Consider the following 23,270-nt stretch of genomic DNA (forward strand, 5'->3'; position numbering starts at 1 on the left):
AGTGGGCACTAAACGGGATAAAGTGTTTCGAAATGGAATGAAACAGGGAGGTACCAACTGGACTTTCTACATTTTGTCCAACTGAACCTGGCAACTGTTCCCCAATCCCTCTACTATCCTCATGTTGAGGCACACAGACACACCCAGCTCTACTAGCCCCATGTTGAGGAACCCAGACACACCCAGCTCAATGTCACTTCATATCCGTATCATCACATCTAAACACACACACACTCCTTTTTAACTCACTCTCTCTCCCTCTTTATTTCTCTCTCTCACACACACTCACATAAACCTATTATTTTGCATGATCTTTATTTTCATAAACAACACAACAACAGAACAGATCCCAGATCCCTCCCTCCTGAACGCAGCTCAAGCCAAACCAGTTCAACAACACAAATTAACGAACATGTTTAAACACGATTGAAAATCATTACACATTCACATAACTACAAGCTTCTAAGACAATACTATTTGCCAACTGTAAATTCAGAAGGCATTTAGGCCAACTGACAGGAAAAAGGGAATACACACACACACATGGACACACACACACATGGGTGCGCACACACACACACACACACATACACACACACATGGGCACACACACACATGGACACACACACACACGGACACACACACACATGGACACACACACACATGGGCACACACACACATGGACACACACACACACACACATGGGCACACACACACATGGACACACACACACACGGACACACACACACATGGGCACACACACACATGGGCACACACACACACACACATAAACAGGAGTTACACAACATAATGGAGGGCCAGTCAAACAAACAAAATGACCGACAGGTGCACATCTGGGACACACAAAAAAGTATAACACACACACTGGAGTATGGTAGATTGACGTCATGCAAAGCATCGTGACAGCATGGTGAGTCACAGCTCCCCCTCCTCCCTCCCTCCTTCATCTTTCACTGTCCTCCTCTTCTCTCTCTCCTCTCCTCTAGGCTGGCTGCTCTCTGTGGAGGGGAGAGAGAGAGAAAGAGAGACAGAGATTATTGTTCAGCCTATTATATTACTTCAGCTCTCTAGATGTCACTGTGATGCAAAGACACACACACACACACTCTCTCTCTCTCAATTTATTTATTTCAATTTAAGGGCTTTATTGGTATGGGAGACATATGTTAACATTGCCAAAGCAAGTGAAGGAGATAATAAACAAAAGTGAAATGAACAATACAAATCAACAGTAAACATTACACTCCAAAAGAATAAAGACATTTCAAATGTTATCTTATGTGCAAATAGTTAAAGTACATAAGGGAAAATAAATAAACATAAATATGGGTTGTATTTACAATGGTGTTGTTCTTCACTGGTTGCCATTTCAAATAAAATGTCACATATACATGGTTAGCAGATGTTAATGCGAGCGTAGCGAAATGCTTGTGCTTCTAGTTCCGACCATGCAGTAATATCTAACAAGTAATCTAACCTAACAATTTCACAACAACTACCTTATACACACAAGTGTAAAGGAATTAATAAAAATATGTACGTAAAAATATATGGATGAGCGATGGCCGAACGGCATAGGCAAGATGCAGTAGATGGTATAGAGTACAGTATATACTGTACACATGAGATGAGTGATGTAGGGTATGTAAACATTATATAAGTGGCATTGTTTAAAGTGGCTAGTGATACATTTATTCCATCCAATTTTTAATTATTAAAGTGGCTAGAGATGAGTCAGTATGTTGGCAGTAGCCACTCAATGTTAGTGATGGCTGTTTAACAGTCTGATGGCCTTGAGATAGAAGCTGTTTTTCAGTCTCTCGGTCCCAGCTTTGATGCACCTGTACTGACCTCGCCTTCTGGATGATAGCGTGGTGAACAGTCAGTGGCTCGGGTGGTTGTTGTCCTTGATGATCTTTTTGGCCTTCCTGTGACATCGGGTGGTGTAGGTGTCCTGGAGGGCAGGTAGTTTGCCCCCGGTGATGCGTTGTGCAGACCTCACTACCCTCTGGAGAGCCTTACGGTTGTGGGTGGAGCAGTTGCCGTACCAGGCGGTGATACAGCCCGACAGGATACTCTTGATTGTGCATCTGTAAAAGTTTGTTTGTGTTTTTGGTGACAAGCCGAATTTCTTCAGCCTCCTGAGGTTGAAGAGGCGCTGCTGCGCCTTCTTCACGATGCTGTCTGTGTGGGTGGACCAATTCAGTTTGTCCGTGATGTGTACGCCGAGGAACTTAAAACTTTCCACCTTCTCCACTACTGTCCCGTCGATGTGGATAAGGGGGTGCTCCCTCTGCTGTTTCCTGAAGTCCACGATCATCTCCTTTGTTTTGTTGACATTGAGTGTGAGGTTATTTTCCTGACAACACACTTCGAAGGCTCTCACCTCCTCCCTGAAGGCCGTCTCGTCGTTGTTGGTAATCAAGCCTACCACTGTAGTGTCGTTTGCAAACTTGATGATTGAGTTGGAGGCGTGCATGGCCACGCAGTCATGGGTGAACAGGGAGTACAGGAGAGGGCTGAGAACTCACCCTTGTGGGGCCCCAGTATTGAGGATCAGCAGGGTGGAGATGTTGTTTCCTACCCTCACCACCTGGGGGCGGCCCGTCAGGAAGTCCAGGACCCAGTTGCACAGGGCGGGGTCGAGACCCAGGGTCTCGAGCTTAATGATGAGTTTGGAGGGTACTATGGTGTTAAATGCTGAGCTGTAGTCAATGAACAGCATTCTTACACAGGTATTCCTCTTGTCCAGTTGGGTTAGGACAGTGTGCAGTGTGATTGTGATTGCGTCGTCTGTGGACCTATTTGGGCGGTAAGCAAGTTGGAGTGGGTCTAGGGTGTCAGGTAGGGTGGAGGTGATATGGTCGTTGACTAGTCTCTCAAAGCACTTCATGATGACGGAAGTGAGTGCTACGGGGCAATAGTCATTTAGCCCAGTTACCTTAGCTTTCTTGCGAACAGGAACAATGGTGGCCCTCTTGAAGAATGTGGGGACAGCAGACTGGGACAAGGATTGATTGAATATGTCCGTAAACATACCAGCCAGCTGGTCTGCACAAGCTCTGAGGACACGGCTGGGGATGCCGTCTGGGCGGCAGCCTTGCGAGGGTTAACGCGTTTAAATGTTTTACTCACGTTGGCTGCAGTGACGGAAAGCCCACAGGTTTTGGTAGCGGGCCGTGTCGTTGGCACTGTATTGTCCTCAAAGCGAGCAAGTAAATTGTTTAGTTTGTCTGGGAGCAAGACATCGTGGTCCGCAACGGGGCTGGTTTTCTTTTTGTAGTCTGTGATTGACTGTAGACCCTGCCACATACCTCTCGTGTCTGAGCCGTTGAATTGTGACTCTACTTTGTCTCTATAATGACGCTTAGCTTGTTTGATTGCCTAGAGGAGGGAATAGCTACACTGTTTGTATTCGGTCATGTTTCTGTTCGCCTTGCCCTGATTAAAAGCCGTGGTTCACGCTTTCAGTTTTGCACGAATGCTGCCATCAATCCACGGTTTCTGGTTGGGGAAGGTTTTAAAAGTTGCTGTGGGTACAACATCACCGATGCACTTGCTATTAAACTCACTCACCGAATCAGCGTATTCATCAATGTTATTGTCCAACGCTATGCGGAACATATCCCAGTCCACGTGATCGAAGCAATCTTGAAGCGTGGAATCTGATTGGTAGGACCAGCGTTGAACAGACCTGAGCACAGGCGTTTCCTGTTTTAGTTTCTGTCTATAGGCTGGGAGCAACAAAATGGAGTCGTGGTCAGATTTTCAGAAAGGAGGGCGGGGGAGGACTTTGTATGCGTCGCGGAAGTTAGAACAACAATGATCCAGGGCTTTGCCAGCCCGGGTCGCGCATTCGATACGCTGATAAAATTTAGGGAACCTTTCCCTGTGGCAACAGGTCACAAATATTGCTGCTGTGATGGCACACTGTGGTATTTCACCCAGTAGATATGGGTGTTTTCGAATTCTTTGTGGATTCTTTGTGGATCTCTGAGGGAAAAATGTTCACAGACATTTTTCCACCAAAACACTAACATGTTCTAAAGCGAATATTGGAACAATATTTCTACATAGAACCTGTGGAATGGACAGAGGCGATACAAAGACCACTAACGTCAGTTGGTTGTTATTTTGCGATGTCATTAAAAATGTCATAAAGGAAATATTGTAACTTGAAAAGTAGACACTATATGTGTGAAGTTTCCATCCTCTACGTTGTGTATGAAATAGGAACAATTATAAAGTATTTTTGTTTAGAGAGGGATGTGATCTTAGTAACTATAAGAGGAAATTGTTTCTATAACTTTGTACAAGTAATTAATCACCGCCCCCTTAAGTGAGGTCAGAGAAAGTGTCAGCCACACGAACCACCCCTTTTGAATAAACTGTGTGAAATGATGGGTTAAGAATTAAAAAATCAGACCAGAAAGCAGCTTACGTCCAAAGTGGTTTGAACTCTGAAATCTCAACACGAGGTAGAGATGATGAAGTCACCTCCCAGACAATCACTGGTATGGCTGATTAGCTGTCCTAAGTAAAATATGTTGAAAAGCTTATTTAAGTGGGACCATTCTACTACTCTCACCCCACTGAGAGCCATCGACACGGCTGGCTAGCCTATCTACAAAGAATCATCTTCCAAAGCAAGTGGAAGTAGAGTGAGCACTGTAGCTCTGTTCAGGACTACACGACGGGTCGCCAGATACCGGACGACAGCAGAGGAGAACAACAGTAGAAGAGATGGGTGGGGACCCCTTTTGGACAATCAGAGCTTTACAAGCGTGCCACAAACGGTCCAACACCTTTTCCAAGAAGGCCTGGTTCCATCAGAAATACACAGTGAAACAAAGCATTTACATGTAAATACATTCATGATTTCTTACTCCAAACAGGCGGTGGTTTGTGTGCAAAGTATATGATTACTTTGAGAGTAGGTTCTAAAATGTACCAAAATTAAGTGTCTTTATCTCTCGCTCTCTACATGTCTTTTGTAAGAAGCTGGCATATTGTGTCAGTCCGCTAGGGATTTGTTTCTAATGTATTAAGTGTGTATGTTTATATTTTAGTTAGCTAGTAAATAAATAATTAAACCAATTGGTGTAGTATTGAATCATAAGTAAGGCCGGGTATTTGCAGATGCAAGGAGGATACAAAGTTCTGATTAATAAGTTGACTGTTTATGGATGTGATAGGTAAAGACCTTAAAAGTTTAATTCGGGAGATGGTAACTCTTTAAAGAACCGCTCTCGTGGTGCCCCAAATCCTAATGAGTTAATAGTTACATGTTTAATTTAATCGGGTAAAGATTAAACACAGTTAGTTGATTAGATAAATAACAGTCATCAGATTAATGAAAGTAAAGTCACGACAGTGGCCTTTCTCAATAGCAAGGCTTTGGTCACTGAATCTATACATAGTCAAAGCTTTCCTTAAGTTTGGGTCAGTCACAGTGGTCAGGTATTTTGCCACTGTGTACTCTCTGTTTAGGGCCAAATAGCATTCTAGTTTGCTGTGTTTTTTTGTTAATTCTTTCCAATGTGTCAAGTAATTATCTTTTTGTTTTCTCATTATTTTGTTGGGTCTAATTGTGCTGCTGTCCTGGTGCTCTGGGAGGTCTGTTTGTGAACAGAGCCCCAGGATCAGCTTTCTTAGGGGACTCTTCTCCAGGTGTATCTCTCTGTGGGTGACTGCTTTGTTATGGAAGGTTTGGGGATCGCTTCCTTTTAGGTGGTTGTAGAATTTAACGGCTCCTTTCTGGATTTTGATCATTAGCGGGTATCGGCCTAATTCTGCTTTGCATGCATTATTTGGTGTTTTACGTTGTACACAGATTATATTTTTTGCAGAATTCTGCATGCAGAGTCTCAATTTGGTGTTTGCCCCATTTTGTGAATTCCTGATTGGTGAGTGGACTCCAGACCTCACAACCATGAAGGGCAATGAGTTCTATAACTGATTAAAGTATTTTTTAGCCAGATCATAATTGGTATGTCGAATTTTATGTGTCAGGTGTGCTCCCTCTCCAGCCTCTAGGTCACCAGGCTGCTCGTTATGGTGCACACTTGTCACCATTGTTACGCGCACCTGGACTCCATCACTTCCCTGATTACCTTCCCTATATATGTCACTCCCTTCGGTTCCTTCCCCAGGCATTATTGTTTCTGTTTCATGTCTGTGCGTTGTTCGTGTTTCTTATTTTGTATTATGTTGTGTTTATTTATTAAAACACTCACTCCCTGAACTTGCTTCCCGACTCTCAGCGAACAACGTTACAAAATAACGTCTCACCTAAGGGAAGCATCAGGGAATGTTTTTTGTTTTTTTTTCAGCGGGAATGACGTCGGGTCCGGGAACCGCTACAGGCTCTCATCCCTCAGACAGATCGCCAGGCTCCCCTGTTTCCACCGGCTCATTAGGTTCTCATGCTTCAGCCGGTTTGCCATGCTCCCCTGCCTCAGCCGGTCTGTCAGGTTCCCTCGCATCAGCAGTGGTGACCGGTCCGCTCCTGATCCTGGTTGGCGTCCTGTGGCTGGAGCCGAACGCGCCGGGGAGGGGGTACCATCACGTATGCTCTCTCTCCAGGGCTCTAGGTCGCCATTCTCCCACATCTCAGCCGAACTGACATGTTTCCCACGCCTCAGCAGAGGTGACTGGTCCGCTTCTGATCCTCGGGATCGTCATGTCTGTGCGTTGTTCGTGTTTCTGATTTTGTATTATGTTGTGTTTATTAAAACACTCACTCCCTGAACTTGCTTCTCAACTCTCAGCACACAATGTTACATAATGTTCCTTTTGATGGCATAGAACACCCTTCTTGCCTTGTCTCTCAGCTCATTCACAGCTTTGTGGAATTTACCTGTGGCACTGATGTTAAGGCAGAGGTATGTATAGTTTTTTGTGTGTTCTAGGGCAATAGTGTCTAGATGGAATTTATATTTGTGGTCCTGGCAACTGGACCTTTTTTGGAACACCATTATTTTTGTCTTACTGAGATTTACTGTCAGGGCCCAGGTTTGACAGAATTTGTGCAGAAGCATCTAGGTGCTGCTCTAGGCTCTCCTTGGTTGGGGACAGAAGCACCAGATCATCAGCAAACAGTAGACATTTGACTTCAGATTCTAGTAGGGTGAGGCCGGGTGCTGCAGACTGTTCTAGTGCCCTCGCCAATTTGTTGATATATGTTGAAGAGGGTTGGACTTAAGCTGCATCCCTGTCTCACCCCACGGCCCTGTGGAAATAACTTTTAACCTCTCTGGGATATTCGGGGCGGTAGCGTCCCACCCCGCCAACAGCCAGTGAAAGTGCAGGGCGCCACATTCAGAACAACAAAAATCTCATAATTAAAATTCCTCAAGTATTTTACACCATTTAAAGATAAAATTCTCATTGACATCTAGTGGAAACCTTAGGAAGTGCAACATGGCCAATATCCCACTGTATCTTCGATAGGCTATTAGTTGAAAACTTACAAACTGGTTGGATTTTTCTCAGGTTTTCGCCTGCCATATGAGTTCTGTTGTACTCACAGACATTATTCAAACAGTTTTAGAAACTTCAAAGTGTTTTCTATCCGAATATACTAATTATATGCATATTCTAGTAGCAGGCATTATATGCATATTCTGAGTAGCAGGTAGTTTACTCTGGGCACCTTATTCAGTCAAGCTACTCAATACTGCCCCCCAGTCACCAAGAAGTTAACCGCACACTTGTTGTTTGTGTAGATGGATTTTATAACGTTGTATGTGTCATGACTCTCTCTCCTTGGTGAGGATCAAAAGGACCCATCAGCTTGGCAAATGTTTGAGGACAGCCCCCTCCCCTCCAACAGGAGAGGAGAGGGGGGGGGTTGGCCTGTTTTATTACTTAAATACCTTGCAGACACTTTCCCTTTGGCTCTGCAGTATGGGAAGACCGAAAATACTTTGTTAGACAGAGAGACTTTGCCGCCAAAATTTTACCATCAAACAATGGACACTGGGACAATATATTTCAACATCCGAATGATGAGAGATGGAATATGGAAAATGAATGTATATTTTGTGATGTCATTCAAATGATCAGCAAGACCTTATAACAGAAATATTGTAACATTAAGAGCTTTCACACTGTATATGTCAGATTTACAGCTACATGTTGTAGAAATTATATGATTAAATATGAAACTATTTTTGAAAAGATAGAAATGTGATTTTAGCCTTCTAAATGAGATAATGACTTTTCATATAAACATAGGCCCAGTCAGTAACCACGCACACGTGAGCACAGACACTGCGTCGGCATGTTGGAATGCCCCTAAGACCAAAGTGCTTAAAAGGACTTGCTAACGAAATGTATATTAGACCAAAACATGCCGGGTTGCTGTGGTCCTAGCTGTACCCTGAATAATCAACCATTGAGACCAGGGAATGTGAGGCCGTGGTCCACACGTTGAAATGTTTAGAACTTTGTAAACTAGACTAAAACATGCACCATCTGCAGCCGTGCATGTGAAGTAGTCTAGGACATTTTGACCAAAGACAAGAGAGAAGAAGGGGCGGCAGGTAGCCTAGTGGTTAGAGCGTTGGGACAGTAACAGAAAGGTTGCTAGATTGAATCCCCGAGCTGACAAGGTAAAAACCTATCGTTCTGCCCCTGAACAAGGCAGTTAACCGACTGTTCCCTGGTAGACCGTCATTGTAATTAAGAATTTGCTCTAAACAGACTTGCCTTGTTAAATAAATAGATCCCTCAGAACACTGTGTGTGGTACATCTGAAGTACCTATTCTAATGAACACTCCAGAAGAAAAGAAGTCTACAACTAAGAAGGACATTGTAACCTATGGTGGAAAACCAGAGACTTACATCAAACCACTTCCCATAGATGGATCGAGTGGTGACGACAGAGAAAGACATCTACACGTAAATATATATTGTATTTCTGTGGTTGTTAGTGTGCTAAGTATTCTGGTTACAGTGAGCACAGTTTCCATATGTATGATAAGTTGACTCTTTGTCCCTCCCTTTCCATTGCGTAACCAAACGGTCATGCTTTTGTTAGTCAACTAGGGACCTGTTTTCATTGTATGTGTGTTTACGTATTTGGTGTGATGATTTAGTCAGTTGATAAATAATTAAGCCAATTTGTGTATCGCTGATTCATCACTTAGGTTAGAGTTCGTGCAGATATCCAAGGTTTATGCGACATTCAGAATGTGACTGATGAGGTAATAATTAATATTTGTCTATAATTGATGTAAGAGATATTTAGATAATCTTTAGAGTTTAATTCAGGAGATAGTAACTCGGTAAACAACTGTTCCCGTGGTGTTCCAAATTATGAATGAGTTAATTGTTACATGATTAATTTAATTGAGTAATAAGTAAACGTAGTAGGTAAATATTCGGTAAATAGCAGTCATCACATTAATGATAGTCACATCACCTTTTTTTCCAAACACCACTTTCCATCAATTTGTATAGCAGACCCTCATGCCAAATTTAGTCAAAAGTTTTTTGTCTTTGTTTTGTTTTGTTTGTTTGTCAATTAGGGTGTGCATGGTGAATACGTGGTCTGTCATATGGTAATTTGACATTTGCTCAGTGCATTGTTTTCACTGAGGAAATGTACGAGTCTGCTGTTATTGATAATGCAGAGGATTTTCCCAAGGTTGCCATTGACGGATATCCCATGGTAGTTATTGGGGTCAAATTTGTCTCCACTTTTGTGGATTGGGGTGATCAGTCCTTGGTTCCAAATACTGGGGAAGATGCCAGAGCTAAGGATGATGTTAAAGAGTTTAAGTATAGCCAATTGAAATTTGTGGTCTGTATATTTTATAATTTCATTGAGGATACCATCAACACCACAGGCCTTTTTTGGGTTGGGGGGTTTGTATGGTGTCCTGTAGTTCATTCAAAGTAATTGGAGAATCCAGTGGGTTCTGGTCTTTAATAGTTGATTCTATGATTTGTATTTGATCATGTATATTTTTTTACTGTTTGTTCTTTGTTATAGGGCCAAAAAGATTGGAGAAGTGGTTTATCAATACATCTCAGTTTTGGATAGATAACGCTTCATGTTGTTGTTTGTTTAGCGTTTTCCAATTTTCCCAGAAGTGGTTAGATTCTATGGGTTCTTTAATTACATTGAGCTCTTTTCTGACATGCTGTTCCTTCTTTTTCCGTAGTGTATTTCTGTATTGTTTTAGTGATTCACCATGGTTCAGGTTATCTGGGTAGGCTCAGGTTATCTGGGTCTCTGTTTTTGGTTGGATAGTTTTCTCAATTTCTTTCTTAGGTTTTTGCATTCTTCATCAAACCATTTGTCATTGTTGTTAATTTTCTTTGGGTTTTCTGTTTGACATTTTTAGATTTGATAGTGAAGTTGAGGTCGAATGTACTGTTTAGGTTTTCTACTGTCAAGTTTACACCTTCAGTATTACAATGGAAAGTTTTGTCCAGGAAGTTGTCTAAAAGGGATTGAATTTGTTGTTGCCTAATTGTCTCTTGCTCTCTCTCTCTCTCACACACACACACACACACACACACACACACACACACACACACACACACACACACCCTCACTCACATGGGGTCGTAGGTGGTATCTTTCTTGAGGAAGCGCATGGCGAAGAATCCCCCAGCCTGCACACACAGCACCAGGATGATGCCTCCTATGAAACTGGACATGTCAAAGCTGGCCTGGGAGAACTCTGATGGCTCTGGAGGAGACTCATCTGACAGGCGGAGATATATGGGGAGGGGGGGGGGGAGAAGGAGAGATATGGGAAGAGAGAGAGAGGGGGAGAGGGATGAGTAATAATAGAGAGATCAATAAGGGATGGATAAAGTGATGGAATGTTGAGTTTAATCTCACCTGAGTCCCCTTCACCTTCTTCCGCTATCTCTATGACTAAAAACACATAAGGAAATGTAATCAATGTTATTGTTATTTAGCAAATAGTTTTTACTCACATTGTCTATTTTGTGTGTGTGTGTGTGTGTGTGTGTGTGTGTTTTGTGTGTGTGTGTGTGTGTGTGTGTGTGTGTGTGTGTGTGTGTGTGTGTGTGTTACTCACCTGTGCACATGGCTGGGTCGTTTGTCACATTACAGTTCGGAGAATCACCCTGATCGGATACACACCCAGTATCATTACCTACGAGAGAGAGGAGGGATGGTGTGTGTGTGTAGTTCAGATCCTGACACACTGAATAATTTAATAATCTGGTAAAGACCTGGAGGGTTGTCTTACCTGTGTGTGTGTGTGTGTGTGTGTGTGTGTGTGTGTGTGTGTGTGTGTGTGTGTGTGTGTGTGTGTGTGTGTGTGTGTGTGTGTCTGTGTGTGTGTGTGTGTGTGTGTCTGTGTGTGTGTGTGTGTGTGTGTGTGTGTGTGTGTGTGTCTGTGTGTGTCTGTGTGTGTGTCTGTGTGTGTCTCACTGTTCCCGCAGACCCTCCAGACACAGCCAGTCAGATTTAGGGTGGAGTCTCCGACACACAGGTCACATGACTCAGCCTGGGAGCAGTCTATTGGAGGCAACAGTTGTCAATCAATCAGCCAGTGCAGAATAACACACATAAACACACTCAGGGCGGACCTCTGCTTTCCTCATAACAGGAATCAATGAATCATTCAAGATAAATTGAACTTTAGTCACAAAATATTTAGTTGCAAAAATTGTTTTCTCATCCAACAAATACAACCAATAGTAGATGGGGAGGGGAACACAGAAAAAGACAAAATGAGCTAAAACCTAGGATTCACTTAAATCCTAGGTATTGAGCTACACTCATTGAGCCAAACCCTAGGCATCGAGCTAAACCCTAGGAATTGAGCTAAACCCTAGGCATCGAGCTAAACCCTAGGCTTTGAGATCAACCCTGGGAATTGGGCTAAACCCGAGGCATTGGGCTAAACCCAAGTCATTGAGCTAAACCCTAGGCATTGAGCTAAACCCTAGGCATTGAGCTAAACCCTCGGCATTGAGCTAAACCCTAGGAATTGAGATATACCCTAGGCATTGAGCTAAACTCGTTGAGCTAAACCCTAGGTTTTGGGCTAAACCCAATATATTGAGCTAAACCCTAGGCATTGAGCAAAACTCTAGACATTGAGCTAAACCCTAAGCATTGAGTTAAAACCTAGGTATTGAGCTAAACCCTAGGCATTGAGCTAAACTCATTGAGATAAACCCTAGGCAATGAGCTAAACTCTTGGCATTGAGCTAAACCCTAGGATTTGAGCTAATCCCTAATCATTGAGCTAAACCTTAGGCATTGAGCTAAACCCTAGACATTGAGCTAAACCCCATCAGTTGAGATAAACCCAAGGCATTGAGCTAAACCCAAGATATTGAGCTAAACCCGAAACATTGAGCTAAACCCTAGGCATTGAGCTAAACCCTAGGCATCGAGCTAAACCCTGGGCATTGGGCTAAGCCCTAGGCTTTGAGCTAAACCCTAGGCATTGAGCTAAACCCTAGGCATTGAGCTAAACCCATGGCATTGAGCTAAACCCAAAGCATTGAAATAAACCCTAGTGATTGAGCTAAACACTAGGCATTGAGCTAAACCATAGGGTCTGAGCAAAACCCTAGGAATTGAGCTGTACCCTAGGCATTGAGCTATACCCTAGCAATTGAGCTAAACTCATTGAGCTAAACTTATTGAGCTAAACCCTAGGTATTGGGTTAAACACTATATATTGAGCTAAACCCTAGGGATTGAGCTAAAACCTAGGTGTTGAGCTAAACCCAAGGTATTAAGCTAAGCCCTAGGCATTGAGCTAAACTCATTCAGCTAAACCCTTGGCATTGAGCTAAATCCCAGGAATTTAGCTAATCCCTAATCATTGAGCTAAACCCTAGGCATTGAGCGAAACCCTAGGCATTGAGCTAAACCCTAGACATTGAGCTAAACCCCAGGAGTTGAGCTAAACCCTAGGCATTGAGCTAAACCCTAGGTATTGAGCTAAACCCTAGGTATTGAGCTAAACCCTAGCCATTGAGCTAAAACCTACGCATTGAGCTAAAACCTAGGTGTTGAGCTAAACCCAGGGCATTAGCTAGACATTAATCATTGAGATAAACCTGCAGGCTTTGAGCTAAACCCTAGGCATTGGGCTAACCCTATGCATTGAGCTAAACCCTAAGCTTTGAGCTAAACCCAGGGAATTGAGCTAAACTCATTGAGGTAAACTCTAGATATTGAGCTCAAACCTAGATATTGAGCTAAACCCTAGGCATTGAGCTAAACCCAAGGCATTGAGCTAAACTCATTGAGCTAAACTCTAGATATTGAGCTAAATCCTAGGTATTTAGCTAAACCCTAGGCATCGAGCTAAACCCTGGGCATTGGGCTAAGCCCTAGGCTTTGAGCTAAACCCTAGGCATTGAGCTAAACCCTAGGCATTGAGCTAAACCCATGGCATTGAGCTAAACCCAAAGCATTGAAATAAACCCTAGTGATTGAGCTAAACACTAGGCATTGAGCTAAACCATAGGGTCTGAGCAAAACCCTAGGAATTGAGCTGTACCCTAGGCATTGAGCTATACCCTAGCAATTGAGCTAAACTCATTGAGCTAAACTTATTGAGCTAAACCCTAGGTATTGGGTTAAACACTATATATTGAGGTAAACCCTAGGGATTGAGCTAAAACCTAGGTGTTGAGCTAAACCCAAGGTATTAAGCTAAGCCCTAGGCATTGAGCTAAACTCATTCAGCTAAACCCTTGGCATTGAGCTAAATCCCAGGAATTTAGCTAATCCCTAATCATTGAGCTAAACCCTAGGCATTGAGCTAAACCCTAGGCATTGAGCTAAACCCTAGACATTGAGCTAAACCCCAGGAGTTGAGCTAAACCCTAGGCATTGAGCTAAACCCTAGGTATTGAGCTAAACCCTAGGTATTGAGCTAAACCCTAGCCATTGAGCTAAAACCTACGCATTGAGCTAAAACCTAGGTGTTGAGCTAAACCCAGGGCATTAGCTAGACATTAATCATTTAGATAAACCTGCAGGCTTTGAGCTAAACCCTAGGCATTGGGCTAACCCTATGCATTGAGCTAAACCCTAAGCTTTGAGCTAAACCCAGGGAATTGAGCTAAACTCATTGAGGTAAACTCTAGATATTGAGCTCAAACCTAGATATTGAGCTAAACCCTAGGCATTGAGCTAAACCCAAGGCATTGAGCTAAACTCATTGAGCTAAACTCTAGATATTGAGCTAAATCCTAGGTATTTAGCTAAACCCTAGGCATCGAGCTAAACCCTGGGCATTGGGCTAAGCCCTAGGCTTTGAGCTAAACCCTAGGCATTGAGCTAAACCCTAGGCATTGAGCTAAACCCATGGCATTGAGCTAAACCCAAAGCATTGAAATAAACCCTAGTGATTGAGCTAAACACTAGGCATTGAGCTAAACCATAGGGTCTGAGCAAAACCCTAGGAATTGAGCTGTACCCTAGGCATTGAGCTATACCCTAGCAATTGAGCTAAACTCATTGAGCTAAACTTATTGAGCTAAACCCTAGGTATTGGGTTAAACACTATATATTGAGTTAAACCCTAGGGATTGAGCTAAAACCTAGGTGTTGAGCTAAACCCAAGGTATTAAGCTAAGCCCTAGGCATTGAGCTAAACTCATTCAGCTAAACCCTTGGCATTGAGCTAAATCCCAGGAATTTAGCTAATCCCTAATCATTGAGCTAAACCCTAGGCATTGAGCTAAACCCTAGGCATTGAGCTAAACCCTAGACATTGAGCTAAACCCCAGGAGTTGAGCTAAACCCTAGGCATTGAGCTAAACCCTAGGTATTGAGCTAAACCCTAGGTATTGAGCTAAACCCTAGCCATTGAGCTAAAACCTACGCATTGAGCTAAAACCTAGGTGTTGAGCTAAACCCAGGGCATTAGCTAGACATTAATCATTGAGATAAACCTGCAGGCTTTGAGCTAAACCCTAGGCATTGGGCTAACCCTATGCATTGAGCTAAACCCTAAGCTTTGAGCTAAACCCAGGGAATTGAGCTAAACTCATTGAGGTAAACTCTAGATATTGAGCTCAAACCTAGATATTGAGCTAAACCCTAGGCATTGAGCTAAACCCAAGGCATTGAGCTAAACTCATTGAGCTAAACTCTAGATATTGAGCTAAATCCTAGGTATTTAGCTAAACCCTAGGCATTGAGCTCAACCCTAGGCATCGAGAAAAACGTATTGAGCTAAACCTTACCTATTGAGCTAAACCCTAGATACTGAGCTAAATCCTAGGTATTTAGCTAAACCCTAGGCATTGAGCTCAACCCTAGGCATCGAGAAAAACGTATTGAGCTAAACCTTACCTATTGAGCTATACCCTAGGTATTGAGCTAAATTCATTAAGCTAAACCCTATGCATTGAGCAAAACCCCAAGTATCAACATAAACCCTAGGAATTGAGCTAAACCCTAGGCCTTGATCTAAACCCTAGGCATTAGGCTAAAATCATTGAGCTAAACCCTAGCTATTGTACTAAACCCTAGGCATTGAGCTAAACCGTAGGCATTGAGCTTAAGCCTAGGCATTAAGCTTAAGCCTAGGCATTGACCTAAACCCTAGGAATTGAGCTAAAATCACTAGGCTAAAATCATTGAGTTAAACCCTAGATATTGAGCTGAACCCTATGCATTGAGCTATACCCTAGGTATTGAGCTACATTTATTAAGCTAAACCCTATGCATTGAGCTAAACCCCATGCATTGAGCAAAACCCCAAATATCAACATAAACCCTAGGAATTGAGCTAAACCCTAGGCATTGATCTAAACCCTAGGCATTAGGCTAAAATCATTGAGCTAAACCCTAGACATTGAGCTAAACCCTAGGTATTGAGCTAAACCCTAGGTATTGAGCTAAACCCTAGCCATTGAGCTAAAACCTACGCATTGAGCTAAAACCTAGGTGTTGAGCTAAACCCAGGGCATTAGCTAGACATTAATCATTGAGATAAACCTGCAGGCTTTGAGCTAAACCCTAGGCATTGGGCTAACCCTATGCATTGAGCTAAACCCTAAGCTTTGAGCTAAACCCAGGGAATTGAGCTAAACTCATTGAGGTAAACTCTAGATATTGAGCTCAAACCTAGATATTGAGCTAAACCCTAGGCATTGAGCTAAACCCAAGGCATTGAGCTAAACTCATTGAGCTAAACTCTAGATATTGAGCTAAATCCTAGGTATTTAGCTAAACCCTAGGCATTGAGCTCAACCCTAGGCATCGAGAAAAACGTATGGAGCTAAACCTTACCTATTGAGCTAAACCCTAGATACTGAGCTAAATCCTAGGTATTTAGCTAAACCCTAGGCATTGAGCTCAACCCTAGGCATCGAGAAAAACGTATTGAGCTAAACCTTACCTATTGAGCTATACCCTAGGTATTGAGCTAAATTCATTAAGCTAAACCCTATGCATTGAGCAAAACCCCAAGTATCAACATAAACCCTAGGAATTGAGCTAAACCCTAGGCCTTGATCTAAACCCTAGGCATTAGGCTAAAATCATTGAGCTAAACCCTAGCTATTGTACTAAACCCTAGGCATTGAGCTAAACCGTAGGCATTGAGTTTAAGCCTAGGCATTAAGCTTAAGCCTAGGCATTGACCTAAACCCTAGGAATTGAGCTAAAATCACTAGGCTAAAATCATTGAGTTAAACCCTAGATATTGAGCTGAACCCTATGCATTGAGCTATACCCTAGGTATTGAGCTAAATTTATTAAGCTAAACCCTATGCATTGAGCTAAACCCCATGCATTGAGCAAAACCCCAAATATCAACATAAACCCTAGGAATTGAGCTAAACCCTAGGCATTGATCTAAACTCTAGGCATTAGGCTAAAATCATTGAGCTAAACCCTAGCTATTGAGCTAAACCCTAGGCATTGAGCAATAGCCTAGGCATTGAGCTTAAGCCTAGGCATTAACGTAAACCCTAGGAATTGAGCTAAAATCATTAGGCTAAAATCAAACTTAGGGATTTAGCTCAACTCTGGCCATTGAGCTAATCCTAGGTATTTGGCTAAAACCTAAGTGTTGAAAAAATCCCTAGATATTGAGCTAACCCTAGGAATTGAGCTAACCCCTAGATATTGAGCTAAACCCTGGGCATTGAGCTCAACCCTAGGCATTGAGCTACACCCTAGGCATTGAGCTAAACTAATTGAGCTAAACCCTAGTTATTGAGCTAAACCCAAGGCAATGAGCTAAACCCTTGGCATTTAGCTAAACCCTAGGAATTGAGCTAATACCTAGGCATTGAGCTATACCTTAGGCATTGAGCTACACCCTAGACATTGAGCTATACCCTAGGCATTCACCTAAAACCTAGGCATTGAGCTATACCTTAGGCATTAAGCTACTCTCATTTAGCTAAACCCTGGGCAATGATCTAAACCCTAGGCATTTAGCTAAACCCTAGGGATTGAGACAAACCCTAGGCATTGAGCTAAACCCTAGGCATTGACCTAAACCTTATGCATTGAGCTATACATTAGGAATTGAGCTATACCCTGGGCATTAAGATAATCTCATTTAGCTAAACCCTGGGCAATGATCTAAACCCCTTAGCATTTAGCTAAACCCTAGGGATTGAGACAAACCCTAGGCATTGAGCTAAACCCTAGGCATTGACCTAAACCCTAATCATTGAGCTAAACCTGTAGGATTTGAGCTAAACCCTAGGTTCTGAGGTAAAGCCTAGGCTTTGAGCTAAACCCAAAGCACCGAGCTAAACTAATTGAGCTAAACCCTACCCATTGAGCTAAACCCTAGATATTGAGCTGAACCCTATTCATTGAGCTAAACCCTATGCATTGAGCTAAACTCTATGCATTGTGCTAAACCCTAGGTATTGAGGTAAACTCATTGAACTAAACCCTAGGCATTGAGCTAAACCCTAGGCAATGAGCTAAACTCATTGAGATGAACCCTAAGCAATGTGCTAAACCCTTGGCATTTAGCTCAAACCTAGGAATTGAGCTAATCCCTAATCATTGAGCTATACCTTAGGCATTGAGCTATGCCCTAGGCATTAAGTTAATCTCATCGAGCTAAAGCTTAGGCATTGAGCTAAACCCAAGGCATTGAGCTAATCTCATTGAGCTAAACTCCAGATGTTGAGCTAAATCCTAGGTATTGAGCTAAACCCTAGGCATTAAGCTAAACTCATTGAGCTAAACCCTACCTATTGAGCTAAACCCTATGCATTGAGATAAACCCCAGGCATTTAGCTAAACCCTATGCATTGAGCTAAACCCGAGGCATTGAGATAAACCCTAGGCATTGAGCTAAACCCCAGGTATTGAGCTAATCCCCAAATACAGACCTAAACCCTAGGAATTGAGCTAAACCCTAGGCATTGTGCTAAACCCTAGGCATTGAGCTTAAGCCTAGGCATTGAACTAAACCATAGGCATTGAGCTAAACCCTAGAAATTGAGCTAAACCCTTGGAATTGAGCTAAACCCCAGGCATTGAGGTTAAGCATTGAGCTAATCCCTAGGTATTGAGCTAACCCTGGGTGTTTAGCTAAACCCTAGGTATTGAGCTAAACCCTAGATATTGATCTAAACCCTAGGCATTGAGCAAACCCCTAGATAATGAGATAAACCCTAGTTATTGAGCTAAACCCTAGGCATTGAGCTAAACCCTAGGCATTGAGCTAAACCCTGGGCTTTGAGCTAAACCCTGGGCATTGAGCTAAATACTGAGCGTTGAGCTAATCCCTGGGCATTGAGCTAAACACTGGTTATTGAGCTAAACCCTGGGTGTTGAGCTAATCCCTGGGCATTGGGCTAAACCCTGGTTATTGAGCTAAACCCTAGGCATTGAGCTCAATCCTAGGCCTTGAGCTAAACCCTAGGCCTTGAGCTAAACCCTAGGGATTTAGCTCAACCCTATTCATTGAGCTAAACCGTAGGTATTGAGCTAAACCCAAGGTATTGAGCTAAACCCTAGGCAGTGATCAAAACCCTCTGCATTGAGCTAAACCTTAGGCATTGAGCTAAACCCTAGGCATTGAGCTAAACTCGTTGAGCTAAGCCCTAGTTATTGAGCTAAATCCTAGTTATTGATCTAAACCCTAGGCATTGAGCTAAACCCTATGGATTGAGCTAAACCCTATGGATTGAGCTAAACCTCAGGGATTGAGCTAAACCCTGGGCATTGATATAAATCCTAGGCATTGAGCTAAACCGTATGCATTGAGCTAAACCCTAGGCATTGAGCTAAACCCTAGGCATTGAGCTAAACTCATTGAGCTAAACCCTAGGTATTGAGCTAAGCCCTCGGCATTGATCTAAACACTAGACAATGAGCTGAACTCTAGTTATTGAGCTAAAACCTAGGCATTGAGTGTAACCCTGGCCGTTGAGCTAACCCCTAGGCATTGAGCTAAACCCTAGGCATTGAGCTAAGCTCAATGAGTTAAACCCAAGGCATTGAGCTAAACTCATTTAGCTAAACCCTAGGCATTGAGCTAAACTCATTGAGCTAGACCCTAGGCATTGAGCTAAGTGCAATGAGATAAACCCTAGGCATTGAGCTAAACTCATTTAGCTAAACCCTAGGCATTGAGCTAAAGTCATTGAGCTAAACCCTAGGCATTGAGCTAAACTCATTGAGCTTAGCCCTAGGCATTTAGGGGGTCTGAGCATTGTTTGCCAAACTACCAATGTTTCATTTGCTTACACATATCATGTCATTTCAAATGAGAGGTCATGAATAATAGGAGACAAGGGAAGGTTGGAAACAATACTATAAATGTAAGTGGGGCCAAGAGGAACAGAGGGGCCAAAGTTGAGAGTCAGGAAGTTCAAAGGGTGACAGACCACACACACACACACAAACATGCTCACATACCTACCTGAAGAGTCCGACTGACAATGAGAGGTGATAACCACTGAAAGGACCAGCAACGCTGCACCGAGGGCCTTTAGCTCTAACCCTCGCATCCTGACCACTACAGACCAGTTCAGACTAGTACAGACCAGCAAAGACCAGTACAGACAGGTAGAGACCACAAGACTAGTCAGAGAAAAACAAAAAATAGCTTCAGTTCCTCAGGTGGCTTCAAGATGTCAACAGGGATCATAAGGTTCTAAAAGGTTCCAGAAGGTTCCAGAATGTTTCAGAACATTCCAAATGTAAGATTAAGTACTTTTCAGTTGTTTGTAGATCCCTTGCAGAGGCCTCAAACTCAACAAAAAAGAAATGGGGTTCTAGCTTTAGGAAATATTAAATGAAGAGGAGAGGAGTTATCTGCATTTGGGAAAGAGAGAGACAGGAACCGGTGTAACTCGACCCTAGTCTACTTGGTTACCTTGCCATCCCCCTCCCCTTCTCCACCACCCTGAAACCCACACCACTGAGACAGATTGACACCTTTTTACCTCAGAGCCCCAGGACACACACACAAAAGCATGCTCACAAGCACGCACACAGGCACACAAACACACACTCATATGCCCGCACACACACACACACAGGAATGTGCACACACACAGGCATGTGTGCCCACACACGCTGATTATCATTCCGACACAGATATTACAGGTACTGTATAGACACTGTCACACAAGGACATGTGTATTTTGTCAAATGCGTATTTATGTGGTGTATATATACAATGTGTTGTTAATTCCTGTCTATACATTGCTTTCTAACTGTATAATTAACATGTTGATTGACACACACACATTGCAATGAATAATGCTTTAAGTCAATAAACACTTGTCACCTTCACCTCATACAAACCCATGCCTTCTCCATCACATACACTCCTCCCACACACACAACCCAACCTCCTCTCCTCCTCTCCCTTCTCCTCCTCTCCATCCTCTCCCTCCTCTCACACATCGATTTGAGCTGGAGCGTCAAAGAGGTGTGTATGGGTGTGTGTGTATGAGGAGAGGCAGTATGTGTGCCTGTTAGATAACCGAGGAATTTCCGCAGTCATATGAGCACGAGCTTGAGCTTCCCGTTAACAGCTAATAAATCCCACCTGAGGGCAGTCAGACGGTAAGGAACAGATCTAACTGCCTGTCTCCTCTCTATCTATCCCATCTAGGTGTTAAAAGGTAGTGTAACAGAGGTGGTTCGGTGAACCACATAAACTTGATTAGGAGGTTAATCACGCCTGAAACCTGAACACTTGCGTAAGCTCCCCTTGTTGCTGCCTAGGCTTTAGCTCATCGGGTTACTGTGGTGCAACACGCTGAAGTACACTGAACAAAAATGTAAAAGTGTTGGTCACATGTTTCATGAGCTGAAATAAAAGAGCTGTTGCCAGATATTTTAATGTTTATTTCTCTACCATAAGCCACCTCCAACGTCATTGTAGAGATTTTGGCAGTCGTTCCATCCGGCCTCACAACTGCAGACCACGTGTAACCAGTCCAGCCAGGACCTCCACATCCGGCTTCTTCACCTGCGGGATAGTCTGAGACCAGCCACCCGGACAGCTGATGAAACTGTGGATTTGCATAACCAAATAATTTCTGCACAAACTGTCAGAAACCATCTCAGAGAAGCTCATCTGTGTGCTCGTTGTCCTCACCAGGGTCTTGACCTGACAGCAGTTTGGCGTCGTAACTGACTTCAGTGGGCAAATGCACACCTTCGATGGCCACTGGCACGCTGGAGAAGTGTGCTCTTCACGGATTAACCTCATTTTCAACTGTGCGAGCCATTTGCTGATGTCCCCGTTGTGAACAGAGTGCCCCGTGGTGGTGGTGTGGTTATGGTATGGGCAGGCATAACAGACAACGAACACAATTGCATTTTATCAATGGCAATTTAAATGCACAGTGATACCTTGACGAGATCCTGAGGCCCATTGTCGTGCCAGTCATCTGCTGCTCTCACCTCATGTTTCAGCATGATAATGCACGGCCCCATGTTGCAAGGATGTGTACACAATTCCTGCAAGCTGAAAATGTCCCAGTTGTTCCATGGCCTGCATACTCACCAGACATGTCACCCATTGAGCATGTTTGGGATGCTCTGGATCGACATGTATGACAGCATGTTCAAGTTCCTGACAATATCCAGAAACTTCGAGCAGCCTTTGAAGAGGAGTGGGACAAAATTCCACAGGCCACAATCATCAACAGCCTAATCAACGGTATTGGAAGGAGAAGTGTCGCACTGCATGGCTGGTTTTCTGATCCACGCCTCTACATTTTTTTAAAGGTATCTGTGAAAAATAGATGCATATCTATTCACAGTGATGTGAAATCCATCGATTAGGGCCTAATGAATATATTTCAATTGACTGATTTCCTTATATGAACTGTAACTCAGTAAAATATTTGAAATTATTGCAAGTTGCCTTTATATTTTTGTTCAGTGTCATATTCAGTGGCTGAATTATAATATCTCCTTCTCCCTTGTCTCCCTCTCTCAGTTTTTCCTTCTAATGTGTAAATGACGTAATGCTATATATTTCTCCCAAAGAGAACCGGAAGTCAGTTTCCTTACATGGTTCTATGTCAACGAGAAAACGAGGGTCCCCCTCTCTGCGCAGTGCCGTGGCCCGTGCGTAATCACGTAGACACATTGCAGCAACCACTGCAGCCCACGCACGCCGTTTTGTATTACCGGGGAAACCGAGAATCTCAGTTGTAGGTAAATCATCCATGACCGGGTTTCCCAGATATATCTATCAATCATCTCTCATCAGATAGCCTACATCATTAACCAATCAACATTAATCAGCTGTTCATGTTTCAAAATAGATAGTAAGCCTATACATGTTCAATTTCTTGCTTTTCAAAACACCCAAGGCCATGTAGGCCTAGAGAGAGATAGACATATAGCCTACGCACTTTTTCTCAAATCGAGACCAAATCGAGACCTCAATAAGGTTCTATCTGACATTTAAAAAAAACAATTGTATAGTCAGATTTAATTGATCTTTAGATGGTTCTTCATATATCTGTGAAGATAGATGTTTGAAAAAAAAAAAATTTAAGTGAAAAAAATGAAAAACTAGAAAGTTGATGTTGTCACGTGCTTGTTCAGTGACGACAGTAATTCGTCTGACGATCATAATACATTTCTTAATAATGTGCTCTGATTCTATATTGGTAAAATAGTGTTATTCTATCATTTATGTATTCAAATAGCTACCGTTGTCTTAATATCTTAATGTCCAATTCAGAAGTGTCATATAGACCCTTGTAGCTGAACCCAGACTGACATTTCGGAGCCAGGATCGATCTGTGATTGCACCCT

At 42.9% G+C, this 23,270-nt stretch overlaps 1 protein-coding gene across 1 annotated transcript; it reads right to left on the bottom strand.

Moving 5' to 3' along the window:
* Positions 1–298: 298 nt before the first annotated feature.
* On the bottom strand, positions 299–20,324 carry cd164l2 (CD164 molecule like 2). The gene is made up of 6 exons (XM_090209478.1): positions 19,900–20,324; positions 11,445–11,531; positions 11,086–11,163; positions 10,884–10,919; positions 10,596–10,743; positions 299–1,019 (listed from the first exon to the last, which is right to left on the bottom strand). Exons 1-6 carry the CDS (start codon positions 19,985–19,987, stop codon positions 1,004–1,006), a joined length of 453 nt encoding a protein of 150 aa, XP_090065604.1. The 5' UTR covers positions 19,988–20,324; the 3' UTR covers positions 299–1,003.
* Positions 20,325–23,270: the final 2,946 nt, after the last annotated feature.

The sequence above is a fragment of the Oncorhynchus mykiss genome, chromosome 18 (genome assembly GCF_057628025.1).
Source record: "Oncorhynchus mykiss isolate SJ-2025 chromosome 18, ASM5762802v1, whole genome shotgun sequence".
Taxonomy (NCBI): Eukaryota; Metazoa; Chordata; class Actinopteri; order Salmoniformes; family Salmonidae; genus Oncorhynchus; species Oncorhynchus mykiss.